The following is a 23,858-nucleotide window of genomic DNA, read 5'->3' on the forward strand; positions in this document are numbered from 1 at the left end:
ATAATTCTGTAAACATACCAAAACCACTGAGTTGCTCACTTCAAATGAGTGAATTGTAACTCAATAAAGCTGTTGTAAAAAGCAAAACCTAACAAAACAGAGTTTAGCACTCTTTCCATGGATAAAAGACACTAATAAAAAATAAACTGGCTGATTGAGCAAAACAAGAGTATTTGGCCTTTATTCCCCTTGCAGACACTGTTGCTTTCAGTTCATTTACAATTTTATCTGCTTATCCCATGTGATATGTAATCAGAGCTCAGAGCCTCAACAGGAAGTCCACAACAGTTCTTTCAAACAAACTTAAAAAACAGTTTAATAACATTATCTAATAATATATTAAAGCCCTGCTTTGATGCTGTTTCGTGATCTTAAGCTCCTTGCTTTCCATTTTGAAATAGCTGAAGGGCTTAAACAGATAATGTAATTTTTTACAAAACCTTTTTTTTTTTAATTGAGAAAAAGTCGATCATACTTACGACAAAGCAAATATTGTTCTTAGGTGTTTTTAAATTCCTAGGTAATTTACAATCGCTTTATAGGGATTTAAACCATAAAATGCCATCCCAAACATAAGAGCAACACTTACATAAACCACGTCTGATTTAAATTAAATGAGATTCTTAAAAACCAGTTCAACTGACCACTCGCGATTTACGTATTTTGTTTCTAAATTAGTTTCACTAACTCATAGAACCGCAACCTACCCAAATCTCACCCTTTTCAAGATATGAAACCACACACATTTATCTCTTAAGTATTTTACATATATTAGCTTTTACCCAGCCCCCAAGGAAATGCTAAGCTCCTCAAAGGCAAGGACTTTGTCTTAAACACCTCACAGATATCCCATAATTATGTCTCTCAAGGTTCAAGGCTTAGCTCAGTTCTCCTGTCAAGTTGTATATATTGTTCATATATGTAATGTGTGTATATCAGTATATGTTGAATGCCCCCAAATCTTCAAAAACTCTCAATTTTCTGCAGACTGACCTCCAAACGCCATAGTAGGGGTATCAGAGCTCTCTGCCATCGTTCCCCAGCCATCCCTCCTTGTCTGAGCTTCACATGCCTACACACCAGTTGCTCAAAGTTCCTCTTCCGCACCTAACACTGTCACACCTGCAAAACTCTGCTGTCTCTTAGACTGCTCTCCAGTCTATGGAGTCTGTTAATTTTTCAAGGCCCGTGTAAAAAGTCATCTTCTCTATGGACTCCCCATCAGAATTAATTTCTCTGATTGAAGTGTTGCCATTGCACGTTGGTATTACACCACTGATCCTGGCTGGACTTACAGGGTGCCTAATAGGGACATGTGTTCCTCTCCTGGTACTAATTCTCTGATGTTTGAGTCTCTTATTTACGTGTGAATCACTGAACAAAGAACACATTTGTATCCCATCCACACTATACAGAATAACCACTTAATAAATCTATGTTAGACTGAATTATTCTTAATTTCCCCACAGCATCAAGAATAGTGTGGGGCACATAGCACTTAATCAACAAATAATGTTGATTGATTTAATCCTCACTCAAGAACTTACATTCTAATACTCAGTGTCTGACTTTAGTGACAAATAAACTAAAGTGATGGATCTTGACCAGAAAAAAAGGTTTATTCTCTAAATTGTTCCTACACTGAAGTAACAGACATTTTAATATATCAAAACAATCAACTGAGTAGTAGTGTTCAATATATTTCTATTTTTAGTGGTTCTTCAGGAATCAAACTATTTCCACCTGAGGAAAATGTGTAGAAGTAGTTTGGAAGTCAAATTCTTAGAACTGCAGATGGCTTTTTCACTGTTTATTCAAGATTCATTCAATCATTTACCATCTATTAGAACTGCCCCTGGACCAGACAAGACACTGAAAAAGTTACCAGGTCATAAAATGAGTAAGATGTGGGTGTTTACAATACCTGGGGGAAGGATCTCAAAGGAATCTGAGTTTTGGTGCTTAGAAAAACTAGAACCATTTGCTCTATATTGATGAATCTGGAAATTCTTGAAAAATGTATTCTCTTAAATTCAGGTTATAATATTTATGTTCCACTGTTTGTTAAAAACAAAGCTATAACAATATTTTATTGAGAAAAGCACTTTGCATTCAACAAAGCTGTAAAACAACAATTAGATGCTGTGAATCAGGGCTTGGGACTAGGGGGAGGTATCACCCTAGAGAAGTTTCACAGCACAGAATTAAGGAGGTACTTTTTCTCAGAGTCATGCAAATGCAGGATCAGCCTTAAAAAGGACTTTTAAATTTGGCCTCTTTACATTCTGCACCGTAGGCATCTTTCCTGCCTCGTCCTAATTCTGGTCCAGCTCTGAATGTTTAAGGAAATAATAGTTTTGTGTTATACTTAGTGTTGCATACTCAGTACACTCCCTAACAATGTTTTATAGATTATTTCTGGCTTACCAAAAATGGAACTGTGAAATCATGGGGGATTGAGTTCCTAAGCAAAGAGAGAGAGTAGGTCTACTTTCTGGAGAAGGGGTAGAAACCAACGGAAAGATGAAACATGACTAGCACATTGACATGATTACCAAGTTAAAAAAACTTCCCACTATTCAGATTAGAAGCAATTCTCATACCGAAACCATTCCATTATCTATAACTATTAACTTATGATTTTGCTGACTTCAAATAACTTATTTGGAATTTTTCTAAGATCAGTGCCACTGGATTTATCACTAATGTGCCCCAAAACTTTTCCTCCCCTAAATGTGATCCCTATTACCTTTACCTCCGTAACAAAGGAAAATCCAAGCTTATGAAAATAAAGTTCATGGAGAATATGATCTGTCTGGTGACTGAAATTATAACTGAAAATAATTTTCCATTAAAAAATTATTAAGAAATCCCTCAATTAACTTCATTGCTAGAGGCAATGCAAGAATACACATATACAGGTATGCACATATTCACTATGCTAGATATTTTCTTATTTCAACCACATAGAATTTTAACACGCATTTTCCCAAATTTTCATTTTGGATCAGCTACTTGATCTCTGTTGGAGAGATCAAGATTCATAAATAAACCATATAACTTCACTTAAAAAAAACTGCAGTCTAAACCTTTAGTTATCTGACATCTTGAGTAAACAGCTTAGATAAACATCATTCACCCAATTTTTTTATTGGGTGATTATCCAGGCTCTTTGAATCATCTTCAGAGTCAAATGTCGCATTATTTTCACTGAAATTTTATAAAATTGTATAAACATCACAGTTATAAATCCTAAAAACCAAATAACACTATAGCAGATTTAAGATTAATTTTTTTATTTAAGTATGCATATCATATAAAAGTTTTATCTCATAAAATATGCTCTATATTAAATAATTTTGAAGATACATAAGTACTTACATATAATACTTTCGATCTAGTTTATCCATTATCATGAATCCTTTGGTCCCCGAACCTGCCCATTTCCCCTCCTAAGGTTGGGTGCAGAATACAATGCCCCTACTGGGAGGGGCAAGAACCAGGGGCGCTAGGCAGACCAGTCTCGGTTATCACTGATGATGCTGACGGGTGCCCTGCACCAGGAACATGTTATTCAAGTGTAAACGAGAAAATAAGCTACATGAGCGACCTTCATAATGCGTATTTCATAACACTAAAAAAATTTAACTACTAACAAGCTAGGCCTAAGTTACTTAACTACTTCTGAGTCCTCTAAGGTAACATCAATATCCAGCTTCCAATTTCCACTCTTTAAAATATTTCTCCATCGTGCTCCTAGATTTCGAAGTACCAACATTCACGGTAGGTATGATTTTCTGTGGCTTCAACCACTGCACAAAACGTTTCATTTCTAGGTAGCTGCTGTGTTCACTATAAGGAATCCCTGTAACACAAAAGATATTTATTGCCTACTACAAATTAGATTTATAAAGAGAAATGAACAAACCCAAAATAAAATAAAAGAGAAAAAGAAAGCATTCCAGAGTATTTTTGTCAAAAACTCTTTGGTGCTTTTTTTCTGATAAGAAAATTAGCTACTATCTTTTACAATTAATAAAGATTAAAATATTAAAATGACATAAACATTTTGGACACTAAAAAAAATCTATCACTTTTCTATGTAGAGACTTCATATGCATTTCTATAGGTTCTTATTTATAGTTAGACTTTTAAAATTTATAATTAGGCTTGTCATTTTAAATAATTATTCCCTTTAAGCATTTTGCTCAGCTATTGATTTAAGGAAAATTCTGGAAGAAATATGAGTAAAATTTGAAGAGTAACAAGCAGGAATTCTTGATTTCCAAAGCAAGTAAGTAGATTTCAGTCCCTAAGCTTTGCACACATCAAAAGGAAAAAACATTAAATCCTAAAAATTCCTTTATCTTCTTTACTGAAGATCAAGTATGACAGAGAAAGGGAGAAAGGGTCTTGTTTTGGGTAAACTAGGGTCCAAAAATGTTTCCATTAGCTATTGTTCTAATAATCCAATTTCTGAGGACAATGGTAGATCTCCTCTGAGAGATGAAAAAATTAAAGTCAAGCCTGCAACTTCTGGTATCACCACATCCAATCCCCTGTCTTCCTGTTCTCAGTGTTTCAGCATCACCTAAATTTCCAGGGCACAATGGCTCTAACCACCCCTCCCTTAAAGTAGCTCTACAATCTCCCCTGCGTATCACTGGTCACACATATGAAATGATCTGTAGTAGTCAATGTCTATTTACTACCGGCATATTCCTTTATGAGTTTACAAAGGATTAAAGATATAGGTTTAGAGAACATGGAGTGGTTTGAAACTGTTAAATTGCTAAAGATACTTTGGTGCCATTTTTCCTTGGATCTTAATTTTACAGCTTTTTAAAAAAACGTAAAGTAATTACAAACATTAAGAGGAAAAAAATTTAATAATTATACCATATATTGAAATGTTTCCTTTGGTCTGGGGAATAACATCTGCTATACTAGTTAACTTATTAGAGTGCGTCCATCCTGTAGGTCGAAAAGCCAAAATTTGATTATATTTCCCACCACACGTCTTCAAATGATTCTGCAAACCCTGTAAAGTAAAAATAGGATATTTATTTAATGGTCAGTGAAGACAGGTGACTTGCAATAAAACAGAATGATTAAGATGTTACACTGGCACGGTCATGGGGAGTTCTCACTTGGTAAACATTAACTTGGAAAACCTAGTGCTGTGCTTCCAAAAAAATAAAATAAACTCAAGGGAAAAAAATCTTTTCCCCTTTACTTAGCTAAGCAAGCTTAAGTACAGTCTGAAAAAAATAAGATGAGGCAACTTTAAAGATAAGTAATTACGTATTTTAAAATTACAATTCGGATAGCCACCAAAAAAAGAAACAATTCAAACACCTTTCCAAATCCTATTATTAGGATATTAGAGATACAAGTATCTATTAGTACCTTTATTAGAGATACTGATATTAACATTGGTACCATCAGTCCAAACATATGCCCACGCATCTATCACCAATAAAGGATTGACAGATGGATAGAAAGATGGAAATAATTTTATAAGAATGGCATTATACTCAGCACAGACAGATATTCTAAAATGCTCTGTAGCTCTCCTTCCAGATGTTTACTCCTTTTCACCCTTTATACATGAACTGGAATAATTTCAAAACTTTTCATGTTGCTATGGAAGTAATATGCTAATAAATCTTGAATGGAATAAAACTTTCCAAACTAAGGTCATCAAAATGATGACATTAAGTAAGATTCTTAGAAAATCAATGGTCAAAGTTTAGCCTTTAAAAGATAAGAGAAATCCAGATAAAGATAATAATGGCATGAGAGATACAAAAACAAAGTCTAATATTTTTGGTTTAAAGACTAAGCTTAGAGTGTCAAAGGCTTAGTGTAAATTTATTCTAAAATTTCTGCTTTTATTTAAAATAATAAAATTCCTAAACTGCTTAGGGCCACCTTAGATTTCCAAAAGTCTTCTTTTTCTTCTTTACCTATACATACTCTGAACTATTGAATTATTCTAAAAGATGCTGATATGAATTTCTGAAGGAATCACAGAGACAAATTCACTCATCCATTCAATAAATATCTGTTTCAGTATTAACGCTGAGTGTTGATGTCAGAGTGGTCAGTGAGACACAGCCTTTACCTTCTGGGAGCTTACGGTCTAAGAAGAAGACATCAGTATACAGCACCTCTGGGTCTTTTTTTTTTTTTTAATGGAAATCATCATCATCTGCCCTTAAACTTTTTAAAATTCTCATCATCTACTCCATCAGTACCTAGGAACCTTATAGCTTGATCTTTTCACAAAGGACTTATTTTTAGTATAAATTCCTAGAAATGGAATTTTTAAGGATTTACCCATAATTTCTATTACTATTCAAGTGGATGAAGAGTGCCAATTTCTCTGAATCTCAGCATAGGACTGTTACCTTTTTTTAAAAATAGGCCTATTTGATAGAACACAATACATAACTGTTGTTTTAATTTTTCTTTATAACTACCTTCAGAGGCTGAACATTTTAGTGTGTTTATCAGGCATTAATATTTCACTGGTGAATTAATAATAACCCTTGGATTTCCCTTTTGTATCAAATAATGATCTTTTATTAATTTGTATTCCTTCCATTAAACAGTCATATGTCTTATCAACTACTGCCCCTCTAAAAAAATTTAAGTTATACATATATAACTAAGTTTTCATTACCATATCCCTGGCTCTGCAAATTTTCAGGTTTTTGGCTTGCTTAGTCTAATGTAATACTACTCTCTTAATTACTAATCTTCCTCCCCTGTCCTCACAAAGAAAAGGAAGTAAGTTTAGAGCAATTACCCATGTAATATTACAAACTGAGAGTCCAACTTTCAATACAGGTTATCAAACTCATCCATTCCTATTTGTCTCAGTAAAAACACTTGGAATAATCCAATGAGAAGTAATTCCTGTTTTTCACGAGACAAATTAGTTACCACAAAAGCATCATCAACCTGTGCCACAAACAAAACATAGGACATTATCAATTAATATATCATATCATGTAAGCCAAACATACAGAAAAGACTGCCAACAACGACTAACCATTCAATAACCACAACTGCAGAAATACTACCATGAGGAATTTCATTATGATTTAGTCAACATGAAGTCCCTGATCCATGATTTGTCTCTCTGTTTACTGATTATCAGTTTGTGATAAAAATGCTTTCAGTATATGCCACTAAATTATTTTTTCATTGTGCAGATAATTATCTACAACATCGTTATAATGTTTTACCACATCTGTCAACCAGGTTTAAATCAGAGGTGGTAGTCAACTACATATTTACACACGTGAACTTGGGATGTTGAACTAGAAAGCATGAATGGTATTCCTTACAGAGCTTCTAAGTCCTTCCTTAGAAACCCTGACAATTGTATCAGGTTTACATTTTCACAAAAAGTCATTAGCTCTGATACCATAAAACTATTTTTGGCTGGTAAAAAGTTGGTTTGGAATACTAACTAAAATATAGCCTCATGGGAACCATCTGCTTCTATTCCAATCTGTGTTTTGAAGATAAGAAATCGTCAAAAATGTCATCAATATCTGGTCACTTTTACAGAGGCAGGGGAAGGGCTACTGAACACTACAAACAACACTTGACAAATAATGGAAATAATAAAGACTTAATGATTTCAGATACTTTTTTTTTGTCTTTAAAGTAAGTAACAGCCAGTTTTTTTTAGAGTGTGCAGTTGAGTGGTTGTAGGCATGGTCACAAAGTTGTGTGGCCATCATTACTACCTAATTTTAGAACATTTTCATCAACCCCTCAACCAAAACCCCACTGTACCCATGAGCAGTCACTCCCCATTCCCTCTCCCCTGAGACCTGGAAACCACTAAGCTCCTCACTCTCTCCACAGATTCACCTATTCTGGACATTTTATACAAACAGCATCACACAATAGGTAGCATTTTATGTTTGGCTTCTTTCACTTGGCATGTTCTCCAGGCTCATTCACAGAAGAAGTAGCATGTAGTAGTAATTCAGTCCTTTTTACAGCCAAATAATATTTCTATTTTATGGATACATCACCTTTTGTTTATCTATCCATCATTTGATGGACATTTGAGTTGTTTCCAGTTTTTTGCTACCATGAATAATGCTGCTATGAACATTTGTGTAGAAGATTTTATGTGGACATGTTTTCAGTTCTCTTGGGCACATCCCTAGGATTGGAATTGCAGATCATATAGTCATTCCATGTTTACCTTTTAAAGAAATGATCAAACTGCTTTCTAAAGCGGCTGCACCACTTAATAATCTCATTAGCAATGAACGGGGGTTCCAGTTTCTCCATATCCTCACCAACAATTGGCACTGTCTATCTTATCTGGCTTAGTGAGTGTAAAGTGGCATCTCACTGTGGCTGTGATTTACTGTTCCCTGATGGCTAACAGAGTTGATTCTCTTTTCATGTGCTTATTGGCCATTTGTGTATCTTCTCATTCATTTGACTACTTGCATACCTTCTTGTTCATTCCTTAGCCCTCTGCTGCCTCTGGCTTCCTCCAACATCACTTCACTGAATGGGTTCTCGTGCAGGCCACTGTTTCCTTGAATGCACTCTCTGTAGCATACGACACTTCTAAACACTCTTTAAGCCTGGAAAGGTCTAATCTGTTCATTTCCACAATATTCTGACTCCCCACTCATACTGTCCCACTAAATGGATAATTTGTTCGAATCAAATTAAGTTAGTAGAAAAAAAGATTGTAAAATAAAAATAACAAAAATATGCTATACCCTCCTCAGGATATCGTGTTCATTCGATGATCAGTCAACATTCTCATTAGCCTCCATGCAAACTGGAGCCTCTGAAATTTAAAATATGTTTGCGAAGCCGGCTTAAACACCAATGGACAGCACTACGATTTGATTAGTCTTGAAAATTTTATGAGTTATATATCCATGAAAATAGGCCATAAAAATTTTACCATAATCTCGTGAACAAAGGAGTAGTTATACCAGTTAGCATTTCCTTACTCAAGGGAGAGAACGAAAATACTCATTTTCTTTAAGCAACATAAGTGTTACTATTTATAAGGCATACACAGTAATCAACACCCCTAAGCTATTTCAAAAAGCTCCACAAAAGTTATTTCATAAACATTATAACAGAAGTAAAAATACATTTTTTTGGTGTACACTATGTTCTGAATTGTTTTAAATACAGTTTTGATGTATTCCATTGCTAAGTGTCAAAATGTTAGTAAATGGAAGGAATCTTAGTATCTGAATAAATCTGACAAACGAGCCCTCACAAATCACAGGAAGGTCACATCATATGTATCTTAATTTATGCCTCAGAACTAACACTAGAACTTCCTCTTAAGATGTATTTCCACTATGTCATTTAATCCTCCCAACAAGTATATTTCCAACATGTATCAGCGTTATACTAATATTAATACAGAACAGACCTCAAGAAAAGACATGAAAAAAAGAAAGAACTCCGTAGCATTCTCCACTCATTTCCCAGGAAGAAGTAGAAAACAATCTTAGTAACAGAAGGTTTGAATGACCAGAGAGCTGCGTACTTTTCTGTTTTTGTTTCTTCCTCTATGACTGTTCTCTAGTTCCTAAACTCCTGGTGGGCATATGAATTACTCTACACAGCTGCACACATACAAAAACTTAAAACATTTAAAATTCCGTTTAAAAGATTTCCTATGGCAAACTTTACTATAGGTGACTCCACTGTAACTGAATTCCTTTAAGTTAAATGTTAAATGAAAGTAAAAAAGAAAGTAAACTGTCTTTTCTAGTTCAGCCTGAAAAAAACGTATCTTTTGAATGCTTACCTTGAAATTAATTTGCATCATTGGGAGAAGGTGAACCAGTGAATTGCACATGTCTGTAGTGATAAGAGAATTCATTTCCAGTATATTGAGGCACTGTAATGTTTTATATTTTTCTTTGGACATTCCCACTTTTGAACCTAAAACATCAGCAATGGCTACAGACAAAGGAATAGTTTAAAAATAGTAAAATTACAGCTTAGGAAAAAAAAAATTGCAACATTCAACTTTAAAATAAAAATCTATCAAATAATAAGAAATTCAAAACATTCATACTTCTGCCATAGTTTCTCAAAAAGGTAGAATAATTTTCTTTGTTAACTACATGAAATAGATTGTGAGAAAGCCAAGAATTTATTTTTAAAGACTTAGTTTTTAAAAATTGCAAAAAATGTATGGAAAGGGGTAAAGGGAGGGGAAAAAACAAATTTAGAGGAGCTAAAACCTTGGCTTTATCATTTTAAATCTTAATGTTTGACATTATGGGACCACAGTTAAGAAAAAGTGGAAAGTATTTTATACAATAGTATGATACTGTCTAGATAAACTACAGTTACATATCCAAAAATCATTTAGGAACAAAAATTAAAACTGTTCTTTAAAATAACTGATGGTTATCATCAAAGAATGCAGTGACACAACTATGTACTAGTCATCTTTCAAAGTTTACTAAAACCCTAATGTAGCACGGACTTTTGCTCTACAATCATCCTGTAGATACAAAGGCTACCATAAACACATTTATCAAATGTTTCCATTAAGCTAAGCCTTTCAAAGTTTCAACGAGTCAAACTCTCAAATTTTTCTTCAACTTCAAAGGTAACATTGAACCATTTCAGGAAATAAATATCAAGTACAAGAACAGAGACTGAAAGGGCTTTATGCAAAAAGATTCTGATCTTTATAATATATTAATGCAAATTAGATACAGCTACCACCCACCTAGAAAGACTTTCTCTTTTCCAATAGAATACGTGCCACAGACAACAAGAGCACGTGGGTTTAGAGTTACAGTCTCAAAGGCAGTGTTGATGGCAAACTGGATAACCTCTTGCTGAGAAGGAAAGGTGTATTCTGGGCTGCAATACCTGTAAGAAATACGGTACTTACTAAAAGAACCACAAGAAAGCCATGGCACGAAGTCGGATGCTATTTTACAAAACAAGCTTCAGCAAAAGTACATGCAACAGCAGTAAAGATACATGAACACACTACAGTTATCTCACCAGGGCCTGTGGGTAAGACATCTGTCACCAGCTATTGATTATTTATGATGGAATTATACATTTTCAATATACCTTCTTCATTGTATTTCTTTTATCTCCCTCCAAGAAACTGCCTTTTTTTTTTCCCCCTTCAGGAATACTTTCTGGCTAGCTGGCTGTTTTAGCTATGAATTACAAACTTTAAAATCTCTCTTTTTTTTTTTTTTTAACTTTCAATCCCTATCAAAGAAAATATTATGGATGCGGTGAACTTCAGACTAAAGAATTCTTATTTAGTAAAATATATATATATTTCAAAAGAATGAAACTGAACATGAATTTAGTGAAGTAGTTTTAAATCAGTTAATGTTCACATGTTTGGTATCTTCTCTTAGGAGATACAGAAATATATACAGTATTACAGGAATATAGAAGATTCAGGTAGGTCTACTACCTCAATACAGTAACACCCAATGAAAAATTAACCCTAAGACTACTGTCACATATATTTGAGATGAAAATTAAGCACTTTTTTTACCAAAAAAGTCATAAAGTACAAACATCAAAAAAATATCAATTTTCCCTAATTTTCAAAATTTTTTTTCTGGTCAGTCATAGGAAGACAGGTAAAACTTAGTTCTTTCTCCTATAAAAACTCACCAGGAAATTCAGAGTTGCTTTTAGAATAGAATTAAATAACAAAAAAATTTTTTTAAAGTATTGTTTTCATAATTCACCTGGTATTTTAAGGTACATGTAAAAGAATGGAAAATTAGCTACAGTGTTAGAAAAATGGATGTGAAAAGACATCTTTTACTAAAATATGCCCTCCAAACTCACTTCCTTCTTGAAACAGTTTGAAATAGTTAACATAATTTCTGACAAGTTGATGAGGTATTTTAATACATAATAAAAAGAAAATGGCTTATGCGTATAGCACTTGGGAATTTAAAGTTGTCACTTACAGATTATCTTGCGGAGAAAGGAGCAAAATAATTGTGAATATTCAGATCAGACACAGAATCTCATTCTGTTTTTTTTTTCTTCACAATTATACTGCATAGCTACACAGATACTTTAAACAGGTAACTTTAATGAGTATTTTCCTAAAGTTTACTCCCCAATTTTTCTTTCTTGTTTTAGTAACAAGATTCTCACATACACTATATTTTCAGAAGGATATTACAAAAACATTGAGCTGGAGTCAGTTAAGACACGTAATCTCAAATCTGTTCCTAAGCAAGTATATATTTTTTCATACAGCATTCCTCTGACAAATAAACTTACATGATAATTGATTGATAAGCCATCATTTTGATTGGTGGAAAGTACAAAAGCTCAAATTATTCATACCATACAGGCAAATGCTGCCAGTGGAAAAAAGGAAGCACACAAACAAAGCTTCTCTTACGTTGTGTCTAAGTACAGCGTGTGGACTCTATGGTCTGCAAGAAGAGAACGCTCCATGGTGGGGTCTGCTCTGAAGTCTCCGGTGTGTAATATGACGTGACCATTAGGCAGACGAAAAAGGATCATGACGGCTCCTGGACAGCTGAACACAAACATTTCAAAGGAATATTCTTAATACAGGCAAAGCATCTGACGGGAGAATACTCACTGCAATATCAACCAATTAACACACGTTACTAGCCGACCACGACGACATTTATGTCACAGACACAGAAAAATGGTGTGCACGAAAGGATTAATCAGCAGGCCAGGGCCGCTCACACTCCACATGCCCCCAGGAAAGGCCTGTCTTTAGGACTCTTCCTTGGCTGGTCCTTGGGAGGTGAGTTCTGAGTCCTTGAAATATTCTGCCTGCTAGGAGTGTTTTGTATGCCCAATGCATTGGGCCACGTGTTACTATTTTGATCAGATAGTTGATGCTAACAGTGTGATCCATGGAGAGTATCTGTTTTTGCTCTAGGGGACTGGAGTCCAAGTAGCCAAGGTCAGTCACATGGGTGCTGCATGTGTACTTGGCTGAACCTCAATAAAAACCCTGAACACCAAGGCTCAGCTAGTTGGCCACACATCGCATGTGTTGTTACACGCTGCTGCTGGGAGAATTAAAGCACACTGGGCCATTTCAGTAGAGGAGGACACCTGGAAACTGGCGTCTGGTTTCTCCTAGATTCACTCCCACTAGCCTTTTCCCTTTGCTGCTTTTAATCTGTGTCTGTTCACTGTGATAAAATAAAATCACAAATATTGCAACTTTTCTGTGTCCTGTGAGTCATTCTAGTGAGTCATTGAGCCTCAAGGTGGTACTGGGGACCCCTGACACAACAGGGTTTGAAAATTACTGTCAAAACACAGAGAACTTTCATTTGGAATTCTAGGAGGACATAAGAAATAATTACAATTGTAATGAAAAAATTTCCCCTTACTTGCCTGTCCCCAAAGTTCAGACCCCAATGACTTCACTGGGGAATTCTATCAAATACTTAGGGAAGAAATAATAACAATTACTACATGACATCTTTCAGAAACTAGAGGAGGGGGTAATATTTCATGACATCATTGATATCAAAACCAGACAAAAGCATTATTAAAAAAAACCCTATAGATAAATATCCATTATGAAAAAGACACAAAATTCCTTAACCAAATATTAGCGTATCAAATCCAGCTCGGGGTGGGGCAGAGGGTATAGCTCAGTGGTAGAGGATCTTGGGTTCAATCCCCAATACCTCTGGTAAATAAATAAATAAACCTAATCACCCCCCACCAAAAAAAAATTCCTGAAAAAAAATTTTTTTAATCCAGCTATATATTTTTTAAAAGGGTAATATATGACGACTAAGTGGAATTGACCCCAGTAATGCAAAGCTGGTTTAATATTCAATTAAGTCCATCATTGTCATTTACCACATTAATATTACAGAGAAGAATTGTTTTTTCACCTCAGTAGATGACAAAAAAAAAATCTGACAAAATTCAACATCCATTCATGATTATAAACTCCAAGCAGACTAGGAATAGAGGGGACTTTCCTCAACCTGATAAAAGGCATCTATGAAAAACCCACTAACATTGTGCTTAACGGAGAAAGACTGAAAGATTTTCCCTTAAGATCAAGAAAACAGAAGGGCTGGACATAGCTCAGTGGTGAGTGAGTGCCCAGCATGCACAAGGTCCTGAGTTCAACCTCAGTATCTCCATTAAATAAATAAATAAATAAACAAACATAATTACTCCCCCCAAAAAAACAAAACAAAGAAAATGGCAAGATGTTTCCAACTCAATTCAATCCTATTCAACATTGTACTGAAGTTCTGACCCAGGACAACACACAAGAGAAAAAAATAGCATTCTGAATGGAAAGTAGGAAATAAAATGAAATCGTCTTTATTTGTGGATGACATGATTGTAAACGTAGAAAATTTTCAAGAACCTACAAAGTCAACCTACTACAACTAATGAACAAGTTTAGCAAGGTCTCAGGATACAAAGTCAATAAACAAAAACGAGTTGTTCATCAAGAAGTGAACGGATAAAATGACTGTACCGTCTGTTTACGATAGCTACTACTCAGCGATGAAGAGGAACACACAACAGCATGGATGAATCTCAGAAACATGATGCGGGACAGAAGCCAGACACAAAAGAGTGGATACTAATATGATTTCACGTAAATGAATCCTAGGAGAGACAAATCTAACCAGTAGTGACGGAAAACAAACCAGTAACTTCCTAGGTCAGAGTAGGGGTTGGGGACTAACTGGGAGGGGCACAAGGAAGCCTTCTGGGGTGGGGAAAACTTTCTTTATTTTTACTGTGGAAGGAATTGCATGGGTGTGAGCTTTTGTCAAAATTCAGCAAACACTTAAAATGGGTGCATTTTATTTATGCAAATGATACCTCAAATTGACTAAAAAAAAATCAGAACTTGAGTTGTCATAATTGGTTATTAAAAAAAGAAACAGCAGCAAAGTTAGCGGACAAAAACTTACAGACAACCTGAAGAAACAGCGCTGGCCTGGATTTTAGGAGACCTAGATTTAGTCTTAATTTTAATTCTCTAGGCATCTATGATCTCTATGGTACATAAGGCTAACGTTCTATGAAAAGTGGAAAGAGGCATAGGTGATGGTTACATTCTGGCATCGTGAATACTGACAATACTTTACATTAAAAAAAAATGTGAGGGAAAAAGAAAATTTCCAAGGAAAAAAATCTTCCCAGTCTTTGGTATCAAACTTCTGAAGGCTTTCTTCAAAGGCAAAAAACAAAATAACCCCTCTAGTATCTGAATGGAGTACAAGCTGTTAATTTATGTAAGTGATATTAAAGAAAATGGCACAATGGCAAAAAATAAGATGGGAGTCATGTGAAGCCCAGTAATTTAAACTGCTTTACAAGTGAATTAGATAACAAGAAAATCTCTCTACATTTAATCTTTGATTCTGCAATTGGGTACATTATTTTTTTTTCAAAAGGAGAAGCATGTTTTACTCAAGTTTTAAGAAATATGAAGCATAATAGTTCCAATAAAAAAGTTCTTAAATAACTAAGCCAATGTGTTTTCCTTTTGAATATTTAAAAATAGGCTATTAATAAGGGAACTTTAATACTCACTGATTGGCATCTAGCAAAATAATTTTGACACCATTCACTATACATTCAGTATCTATTGGCAATGCATGGATATACTGTTCTTGCACACGAAGTTTGCTCTTCACCAAATTGCCAGTTATCTGCAAAACAGGATGTGCTTATTATGGATACATTAAAACACTAAATAAGCCTTTTATTTCATATCTAGTTTAGAACACAAGCATCTTGGTGATCTCCCTGTTCGCCCACTTATATTCACATAAACCCTCCAGAATGCCGGGAGGAACTTCTAAAATGACTGTGTCACAACTCTGCTTAAACACTTGTCTCTGACTGTCACTCACTTGTGAAAAGTCCATCATCCCTGGCACGACACACAAAAGCCTTTGTGATCTGGCCCCTGCCCGTTTCTGTGGTTTATCGCCTGTTATTCCCTGTCTTGTGTGGAGCCACTCTGAATTACCTGGAGTCCCTGGAACAGGCGTGCTTCCTAGGTGTATGTGCCTTTACACAAGCTCCTCTCCCCACCTGGAATGGTTCTGGAATCAGACTGACCTGCATTCAAATTCTGGCTCTGGGACTTGGGGCACACCACTCAACTTCCCCCAACTTCAGTTACTTCATTAATAAAAAGAGGACGATGGAAGAAATCTTGAGGGTTAAATCAAGTTCCAGCCAAAGCCCTCAGTAGTAGGCATTAAAGTACTTACCTTTTAATAATTGATTCAAGGTTCTCTCTTTCACCATGAAACTTTCTCTAACCTTAGCCTGGGACAGAGTAAAACCCCTTCTCTCTACTTCTAGGCATTCTGTTCACTTTTCTACTGATCCCATCGGGGTCCTATCTGTGAATGTGTCTCCTGACGGTTGTAAGCTCCTAAAAGTTAGGGGTTTTGCCTTGAATCGCTTTTTTAGGCACTCAATAAATGTTTACTGAATGAAACTTAGGGGTTTTAGTACGTCGTGATGTGGTTTATCTACTGTTTTCACATAATGAAGCAAACTTCAAAAAATCTGTTGTAACTATTGACAACAACTCATTTAACTTTAGGTCTCAATGTGGAATCAGTTTTGTCGTATCTTTTCTAGGAAGAGTGATGGGTCTGATGATTTTAATTATTCTTTTTATACCAGAATTGCTTAGAAATTAGCTGCATTCTCCCAATTCAGAATTTTAGAATACTAAAACTTACCTCACTACAATAAACTGGAAACGTGAAGTTTTTAGACAATCCAGCATAATGGTCAGAATGAAAATGTGTGAGGAAATAGGCTGTGCAACCTTCAACGTGTCCATACTGAAAGGCATCGACTGTAAAGCCAGTTCCTGCAACGAACACATCAGCACAGCCGCTTGAGTGACAGCTGACGCAGTAAGAGCTTTCCAACTTGCTCATACAGCAAACCCTCCAACAGCTTTACATCTCATTTCCAACTTAACTTTACAATCTAATTTTAAAATCTACACCACATGTGTAGATGCTGACAGGTTTATATCGAAGAGATAAACAAGTTTATACTGTATAGCACAGGGAAATATATACAAGATCTTGTGGTAGCTCACGGTGAAAAAGAATGCGACAATGAATATATGTATGTTCATGTATAACTGAAAAGTTGTGCTCTGCACTGGAAATCGACACAATATTGTAAACTGACTATAACTCAATAAAATAAAATTCAAACAAACAATAAATAAAAATAAAAATCTACACCACATAAATTCAGCAGAAGGTGATATCAGAGATGAAATCTTGTTAAGTTTCTACTAACTACCCCAGTATAGGCTTTTTTTTTTTAAATAAATAATTGTACAAAAAAAATACTAAGCTACAAACCAATGACTTCTTTGTTTTGCTGAATATTTTGAAAATACTTACTGGGCACCTAAAATCCTTTACTTCTGCAAAGCAGCTAAAGGAAAATGGTGACTTTTTTTTAAAAAACATGAATTCTTAATGGGGGCAATAGTGATTTGCTTCTAAGGGGGTAAAAATGGTTGAAGACCCAAGTAATCTTATTGGCCCTCCAAAGGGCCACAGTAGAATAATAATCTGTCATATATGAATTTCATTGTGGGAGGTGGAGAGAAGGAAGGAAAAATGAAGGAAAAAAAAAGCATGCCTAAAAAGACTCCCTAGAGGAGCAATAATGAAAAAAAAAAAACTATTCTGAAATTTGTTCACAAGAGAAACACAAGTATTTGTGTTTGCAAGCACACCTCCACAATCCTATTGAGGCTTATAACACATGGCCTACTGTTTGGGGCTCACTTAAAATACAGAAAACTAATCGAAACAATTATTAAAAGACAGAACTGATGCTACAATGTACAAACAGGCTTTTCTTTACATAAATGTCTTGAACAAATTATAGATCTAGACTATCAAAAAAGCACTTTAAAACTTCTTTCTGAAACCAAGTGTATTCTGGCAGTTCTATATTCTTTGCAGAAGAAGAATGACTGGTTTCTTCAATAATAAAATTTATTTCACTATACATGTCTCTACTAACTCATCTATGAAGGCATGAAATTACAAGGATATGAAAAAGTTGAGGAACTAAGTTATGCTATGATTTAAAATGTTTGGTATTTATTATGACTCGTACAACCTGTGTTTTCCTTCTTTGAAGCTATTTAGGACTTTGCGTTTCTTAGGTGCTTAGTCACTGCCTTTTATCATAGTTACTTACTGAGAGCCCTTCCTTTTTCCGTATTAAGCTGATCTTTTCCAATCTTTGTCAAATCTGTAATATCTACCCAACTGGTGTAGTATCTTGTACACAGAATGTTTAATAAAAGTTTGCTGAATTGAATGGAACACAAAGAATAAACAGGCAGAAAACAAACAAACAAACAAACTACATTACAGCTTAATAAGGTTTAAAAAGCAAAAGAGAACACAAAAATTGCCTTTCACACACACACAACATGGGCAATGAACATGAAGTCAAAAAAGCTGTGTTTCTGCAGATATACTAAGCATTGATATTTCAACTTACCAGGGATTTTCTTATAGAACGGACATGTCCTTTTTCTTAATTCTCCTGCATGATCTGATTCCGGGGTTTTCATCCTCTTTCTCTGCAGTCTCTCATGAGTTGATTTGAAGGCTTTGTCTTTACTTAAATTGACTTTTCCAGATTCTGTCTTGTTAATAAGGTGATCTGAGCTCTTCTGATGTACTGATTCCTGTGGTGAATCTGACTTTTTAAGTCTCTTTCTTTGATGTTGTGACTTCTTACTAGAAAGTTCCACAGACGGCCGACTCTCACTTAAATTATTTGCCTCTAATTCTAAATCACCTAAAGATTTTTCTGCTTTCCTCTTGCACTGCCGGGACCTCTTTTCATTAGGACTTACAACTGCATTTAAGTTCATCTCTTCTAATGCATTTTCCTCCAGTGACTTCTCTTCCTTTCTTTTGGGGGGTAGTCCAAAATACACACCTATATCCATTTGCTTCATTACCTTTGCAGAAGGGGGTGTTGCACCACGCTTAGGACCAGATGGCAATACTTTCAAAGACTTAGCAGCAGTAGGTGTACTAGGCAATGTCTCTGTATTTAAAGCCGTATCTTTACTGTCTAGCAAACCATCAAATGCCTTCCTGCAGAAACATCCTGAGTTAGTATTGTTCTTAGCATTGAAATTCCTACTTGATAATTCTCTACGTTTACCTTGGGTTGGGTGGAGAGAACCACACCCTCCTCCCTGGCTTTCAAAAGGTTTTGACACCTTACTCTTAAGTAATGGAAGAGAAATCTGATTGCAAACAGCTGATGGCTCAGTGACCTGTTTCTTTTTACTTGATTGAGATGAGTGAAATGCTGACTCATCAGGTTTTGCTTTGGTGGCCTGATAACCAGGAGAGGTAAACACCCCTCCTAACGCAGGTGGAAACAACATAAAATCGTCATCAGTATATGCAGGATTCTCACGTGAAAGAATACTCTTGTTTTGGAAAGTAAGTTGAGACGAATCATTCAGAGTATTGCATTTATACAATTCTTTATTGTATTTATCCTGAGTTAGGAAGCTATCCACTTCGGGGCAGCTGTCCTCCTGGTCCTTTAGGAAGGGATCATGGAGTTTTTTCAACAAAGTCGAGCTACTGTCATCTTCTAAGCTGCCATCTTCAGAGCTTTCCATAAAAAATACTTGCTGTTGAGAATCATCCAGGTTTTCATCTATATCACAAGTTTCTTCATCGCTTTGAAGTGGAGAATAGGAGATTTCACAGTTGCTAAAGTCATTTTCTGGCAATGGCAAATTTATGTGTTCTGAGTTGTTCTGGCTGTCTAACTGCTCAGCAAGCGGGAAACCAACTCCTACCAGTTTGTCGTTATTAACAAGTTCTGTAAATTGCGGGGCTGGTTGGGAAGTTTGGATATTTGCTGAGGAGGAAATCTTTTTATCAGTTTCAGTTGGAGACTGAGATTTTCTTAGACACTGCGTCACCAACAAGGGATCAGATGAAACATTTTTTACGTCGTCCGTTTGTTTCTGATACAGAGACCATTTTTCCTCCGGGCTACACAGAGAGACTGAATTAGTCTCACTGAAACGCCCACCTGACCCACGTGATGGACTGCTAAAAGGACTATTACTAGCCCTGCTTCGAGCTAGCAGGAGGTGAGTGTATCTCTTATAGTGAGAAGGAATCGTTGAAGTACACAGATGACCATCAGGACACTCTGCAAATTTTAATAAAGAATAAAGCATTACAGGATCAAAGCACAGACTAAGCTGAGCACTATAAATTAACAGCATTAGCACATATAACATTTAAGTGGAAAGTCAGCAGGCCTACTTTGAGGCCACAGGACAATATCTATCTCTATACAATAACAGTAATCCAGTATGGTTTTGCAAGGTGCTAGTTAATATTCTTAAATCAAATACTCAATTTTCAGTTTCTTTTCAAATAATCTCCCCCCCCCTCAATTTTAAGACTAACACCCTCTTCTCGCCACTAACAACTTTCACAAATATGAGCTCCTCCAAAATGCAAGTCATGCTTATGCCAGGCGTTTCTCAAACAGGTGCTACAAATTGATACCCTCAGTTTCACTAAGTCACTATTGCTCAGGCAATAAAGAGACGACTGGTATGTCTCTCACAGACTAAAGTTCTACCCCAATTTTTATCTTATCAGGCAACATGAATTTGTGACAATTGTAGTATTGAATCAGGTTCCATTATTTAATATTCAACTGCAGGCAATAATCTTAATTAGTTATAGCTGCTAATACTCTAAGAAATGCAATTTGACAAGCTGGTTAATAATAAGGCTTTAATAATCTGGAACCATCCTAACATTATGACTGAGAAAGTCTGCAAGCCACCTTGGCATATCCCCTTGCACGTTAATTTCCAGGCTTATCAAAAAATGATTTCTTCCACCAATGTTACATTAAGTTGGAAGACTCCATTGCTTAAAACTTAAAACCACTTCATAACAGTATATGCTATAGAATAGAATTCAATTCAAGAAGAATCCACTTGAGATTTTACTCAAAGGAGTTTAATCGGTGAAAAAAAAAACAACAAAAGAAAAATCCCTTTGAGATGGCTTCATCTATAAGACATTTCACTCTGAAGTTCTCACCATGGGACTCCAACTTCAACTTCTGATTTTTAAGCCACTTAAAAGCAAATTACTAGCATTTGATGAGGCTTTCCCTTTTATAAGAAAGGCTAGTGCCAATTTTTTTAAGGTATTTTGCATCTTCATATAGTACTTCAAAATAACTAGAGGTTAATAATAAAATGTCCTCTGAATCATAGTTAACACGAAAGCCATCCTTAGTATTATTTTTATTTTACTGAATTTCAATTCTTTGAGATTTAAAAATCTATGTATTGTGTATATAACTTTAAAATATACAAATCACCATAACAACCCATTCTCCACATACTTCAACTAGGATTTTCAACATGTTAAACATGACATGTATTACATATTTTAAAAGATGACAAAAACATAACATTATTTCAGTTATCATTTGGCATATTTTAATTTATTAGGATCATAATAACCTGACACTCATTCCCAGTTCTTTCTGTACATTAGCATGATGACTCCAGCATAACCATGTTCAGAAGACTGAACTACATCCATAATTCTCGCAAAGTCTGTTTCATAAAAGATAATACAGTGGGCAAATTATTTAACTTTTAAGAACCCTCATCTATAAAATGCCAATACAACCTACCTTACACAGGTGAAAGTATCTAGCATAGTATGTGTTCAATTAACATTTATGAAAAATAACTGAGGTATCTAGGGACTTTTATAATGAATAATAAAATGCATTGAAACTGTTTTCAAGCCTGCAACATTCTTTACAATGAAACCATTTCACAAGAAAGGTAAAAATGCATTACCTTGTTCCCTTCTAGGGTAAGTCATTTATACTTACAGTGTCTCATCTCTCTTTTGGTTTACTGCTTACCATTGCTTGTTTCACTAGATGCATGTCTGGTCTAATGCAGGTCTTGTCGACTATTGACAGCCACTATCTTTTCTGTAATCTTACCTGTTTCAGAGACTGGTGGGGAATCCAAACACTCAAAAACATGCCATCGAGGTGTCTGACCCAGCAAGGCGGAGAAAGGCATCTGGCAGTTTGGACAGTATCCATCGTACACTGGCCGGATCTTTGGAGACACGTGTTTGTTTTTCTGAGTCCTGCTGTGCTTTCCTGGAGTGGTCTCCTGGTCTTGGCACTGCTGAACACCATCCTCACCATCAGAGTTCTGACTAGAAGCTAAAGAAGTCTGGCTGGCTGTTTCTCCAAGGCACATTTCAGGGGCCTTCGCCTTCTCGTTAGCTTCTACAGTTCTTTTTTTATTTCTGTTTCGTTTTGACTGGTGTTTTCCATCTGTTGCTTTTTCAACAGATTTTGGGATATTCTCGGAGCAATTATTTGAATGTAGTGGTTTCGGTTTTCTTTTGGATTTGTACTCCCAGATGTCTTCTTCCAAAAAAATGTCTTCTAACATGGCAAAATGCTTTATAGTCATCAAAGAAGCACTACTCTTAAGTAAATTGAGGGTCTATTTCTTGTTACAAAAATTTCAAATGGACTTCTTTTGCTGAGAAAAAAAGTAACAAAAAACCCACTAACTTGACGGGAATCCAAAGCTCTGGTAATGAATATACTGACAAACTACAAACTCTATACCTAAGAACACTTGCCATTCCATTTATGCCACGATAACATTAAGACAACCAACCACAGGGGCAGCATCTGATGTTTCCCACTGTGTATACTTCATTCAGGTACCCTGGCTTCTTCAAGGACTTGATTCATAAAAATAAGACTCAGTAATACTTAGAAAATTAAACATTAATGGGAACTACAGGTTTAACAATTTAATCTTAGAAGGAGCTTTGTAAAATTGTTATAAAGCTCCTGTCAGTTCTCTTTCAACTGAACAATTGTCCAAATAATTCACAAATCCAACCACAGTCCCTGGGCAACTGGCTCAGCAGGTGCTCCAAACACTTAATGGCTACCTCTGTTTGCCAGTAACCCTAGTCACACCATAATCAAATGTGTGTGATTCACAAAAAAACATAATTCTCCTTATCCGTGACTCGTGGATATTCAACAACTTCAGTTTCCCGGGTCAGTCCGGTATCTTCTTCTATCAGCAATGAACAAACACTGCACAATGAACAAACAAAATTCAAAGATGTTAAGCTGTGCATGCACTGAGGCCACCCACAGTCCTCACTCCAGACCGCAGAGGTGTTCTGCCTGGGGGCCACCAGCCCTCTCTCCACCGCCCTCAAAGCCAAGGTTCACCTGCCTCATGCCTCCCACCGGCTCAACCTCCTCTTTGGACGTTGGAAGTTGCAGCGCCAATGAGGGGTCCCTGCCAGCACAGCTCCCCAAAAGCCATCAGCGCCCTCCCCTTCTGAAGACAGAGGCCGGGTCCTCTGGGATCCCCGCCGCCGCCCACCTGCCACCCTCACCCCCCGGGACCAGCTCCAGCTGCTTCCGCTCCCCTCGCGCCCCCTCCTCCCGCTCGGCTGACAGTCTATTCGCGCCCGCACTTTCAGCACCGCAGGGTGACAAAATACTGTATTTCTATATAAGCCAAAGCGCTTGGCTAATCTCCCCCAACTTAAAAAAGCCTACTCCTTTACCTTTCCTGTCGTGGCGGGAAACAACTTCCCGTTACCAGTGCTGTGTCGAATCGGCTGATCTGGTCTAAAGGGGGATTTTTTCAAAAAAGGAAAAAAACAGTT

The 23,858-nt window shown here is 36.0% G+C and overlaps 1 protein-coding gene across 3 annotated transcripts; it reads right to left on the reverse strand.

Annotated features, from left to right (window-relative positions):
- Window positions 1–3,282: 3,282 nt before the first annotated feature.
- DCLRE1A (DNA cross-link repair 1A) lies at window positions 3,283–23,856 on the reverse strand. Of its 3 annotated transcripts, none has more exons than XM_072971921.1 (10): window positions 23,757–23,856; window positions 22,138–23,271; window positions 18,598–20,292; window positions 16,788–16,921; window positions 15,616–15,734; window positions 12,443–12,583; window positions 10,769–10,914; window positions 9,830–9,984; window positions 4,900–5,041; window positions 3,283–3,865 (listed from the first exon to the last, which is right to left on the reverse strand). In XM_072971921.1, exons 2-10 carry the CDS (start codon window positions 22,622–22,624, stop codon window positions 3,705–3,707), a joined length of 3,180 nt encoding a protein of 1,059 aa, XP_072828022.1. In that variant the 5' UTR covers window positions 22,625–23,271; window positions 23,757–23,856; the 3' UTR covers window positions 3,283–3,704. The 3 variants fall into 3 exon arrangements, with proteins under 3 accessions (XP_072828022.1, XP_072828021.1, XP_072828023.1); XM_072971920.1 differs by lacking the exon at window positions 23,757–23,856 and adding an exon at window positions 23,417–23,604; XM_072971922.1 differs by lacking the exon at window positions 23,757–23,856 and having other exon boundaries at window positions 22,138–23,389.
- Between the last annotated feature and the right edge of the window lie 2 nt (window positions 23,857–23,858).

The sequence above is a fragment of the Vicugna pacos genome, chromosome 11, assembly GCF_048564905.1.
Source record: "Vicugna pacos chromosome 11, VicPac4, whole genome shotgun sequence".
Taxonomy (NCBI): domain Eukaryota; kingdom Metazoa; phylum Chordata; class Mammalia; order Artiodactyla; family Camelidae; genus Vicugna; species Vicugna pacos.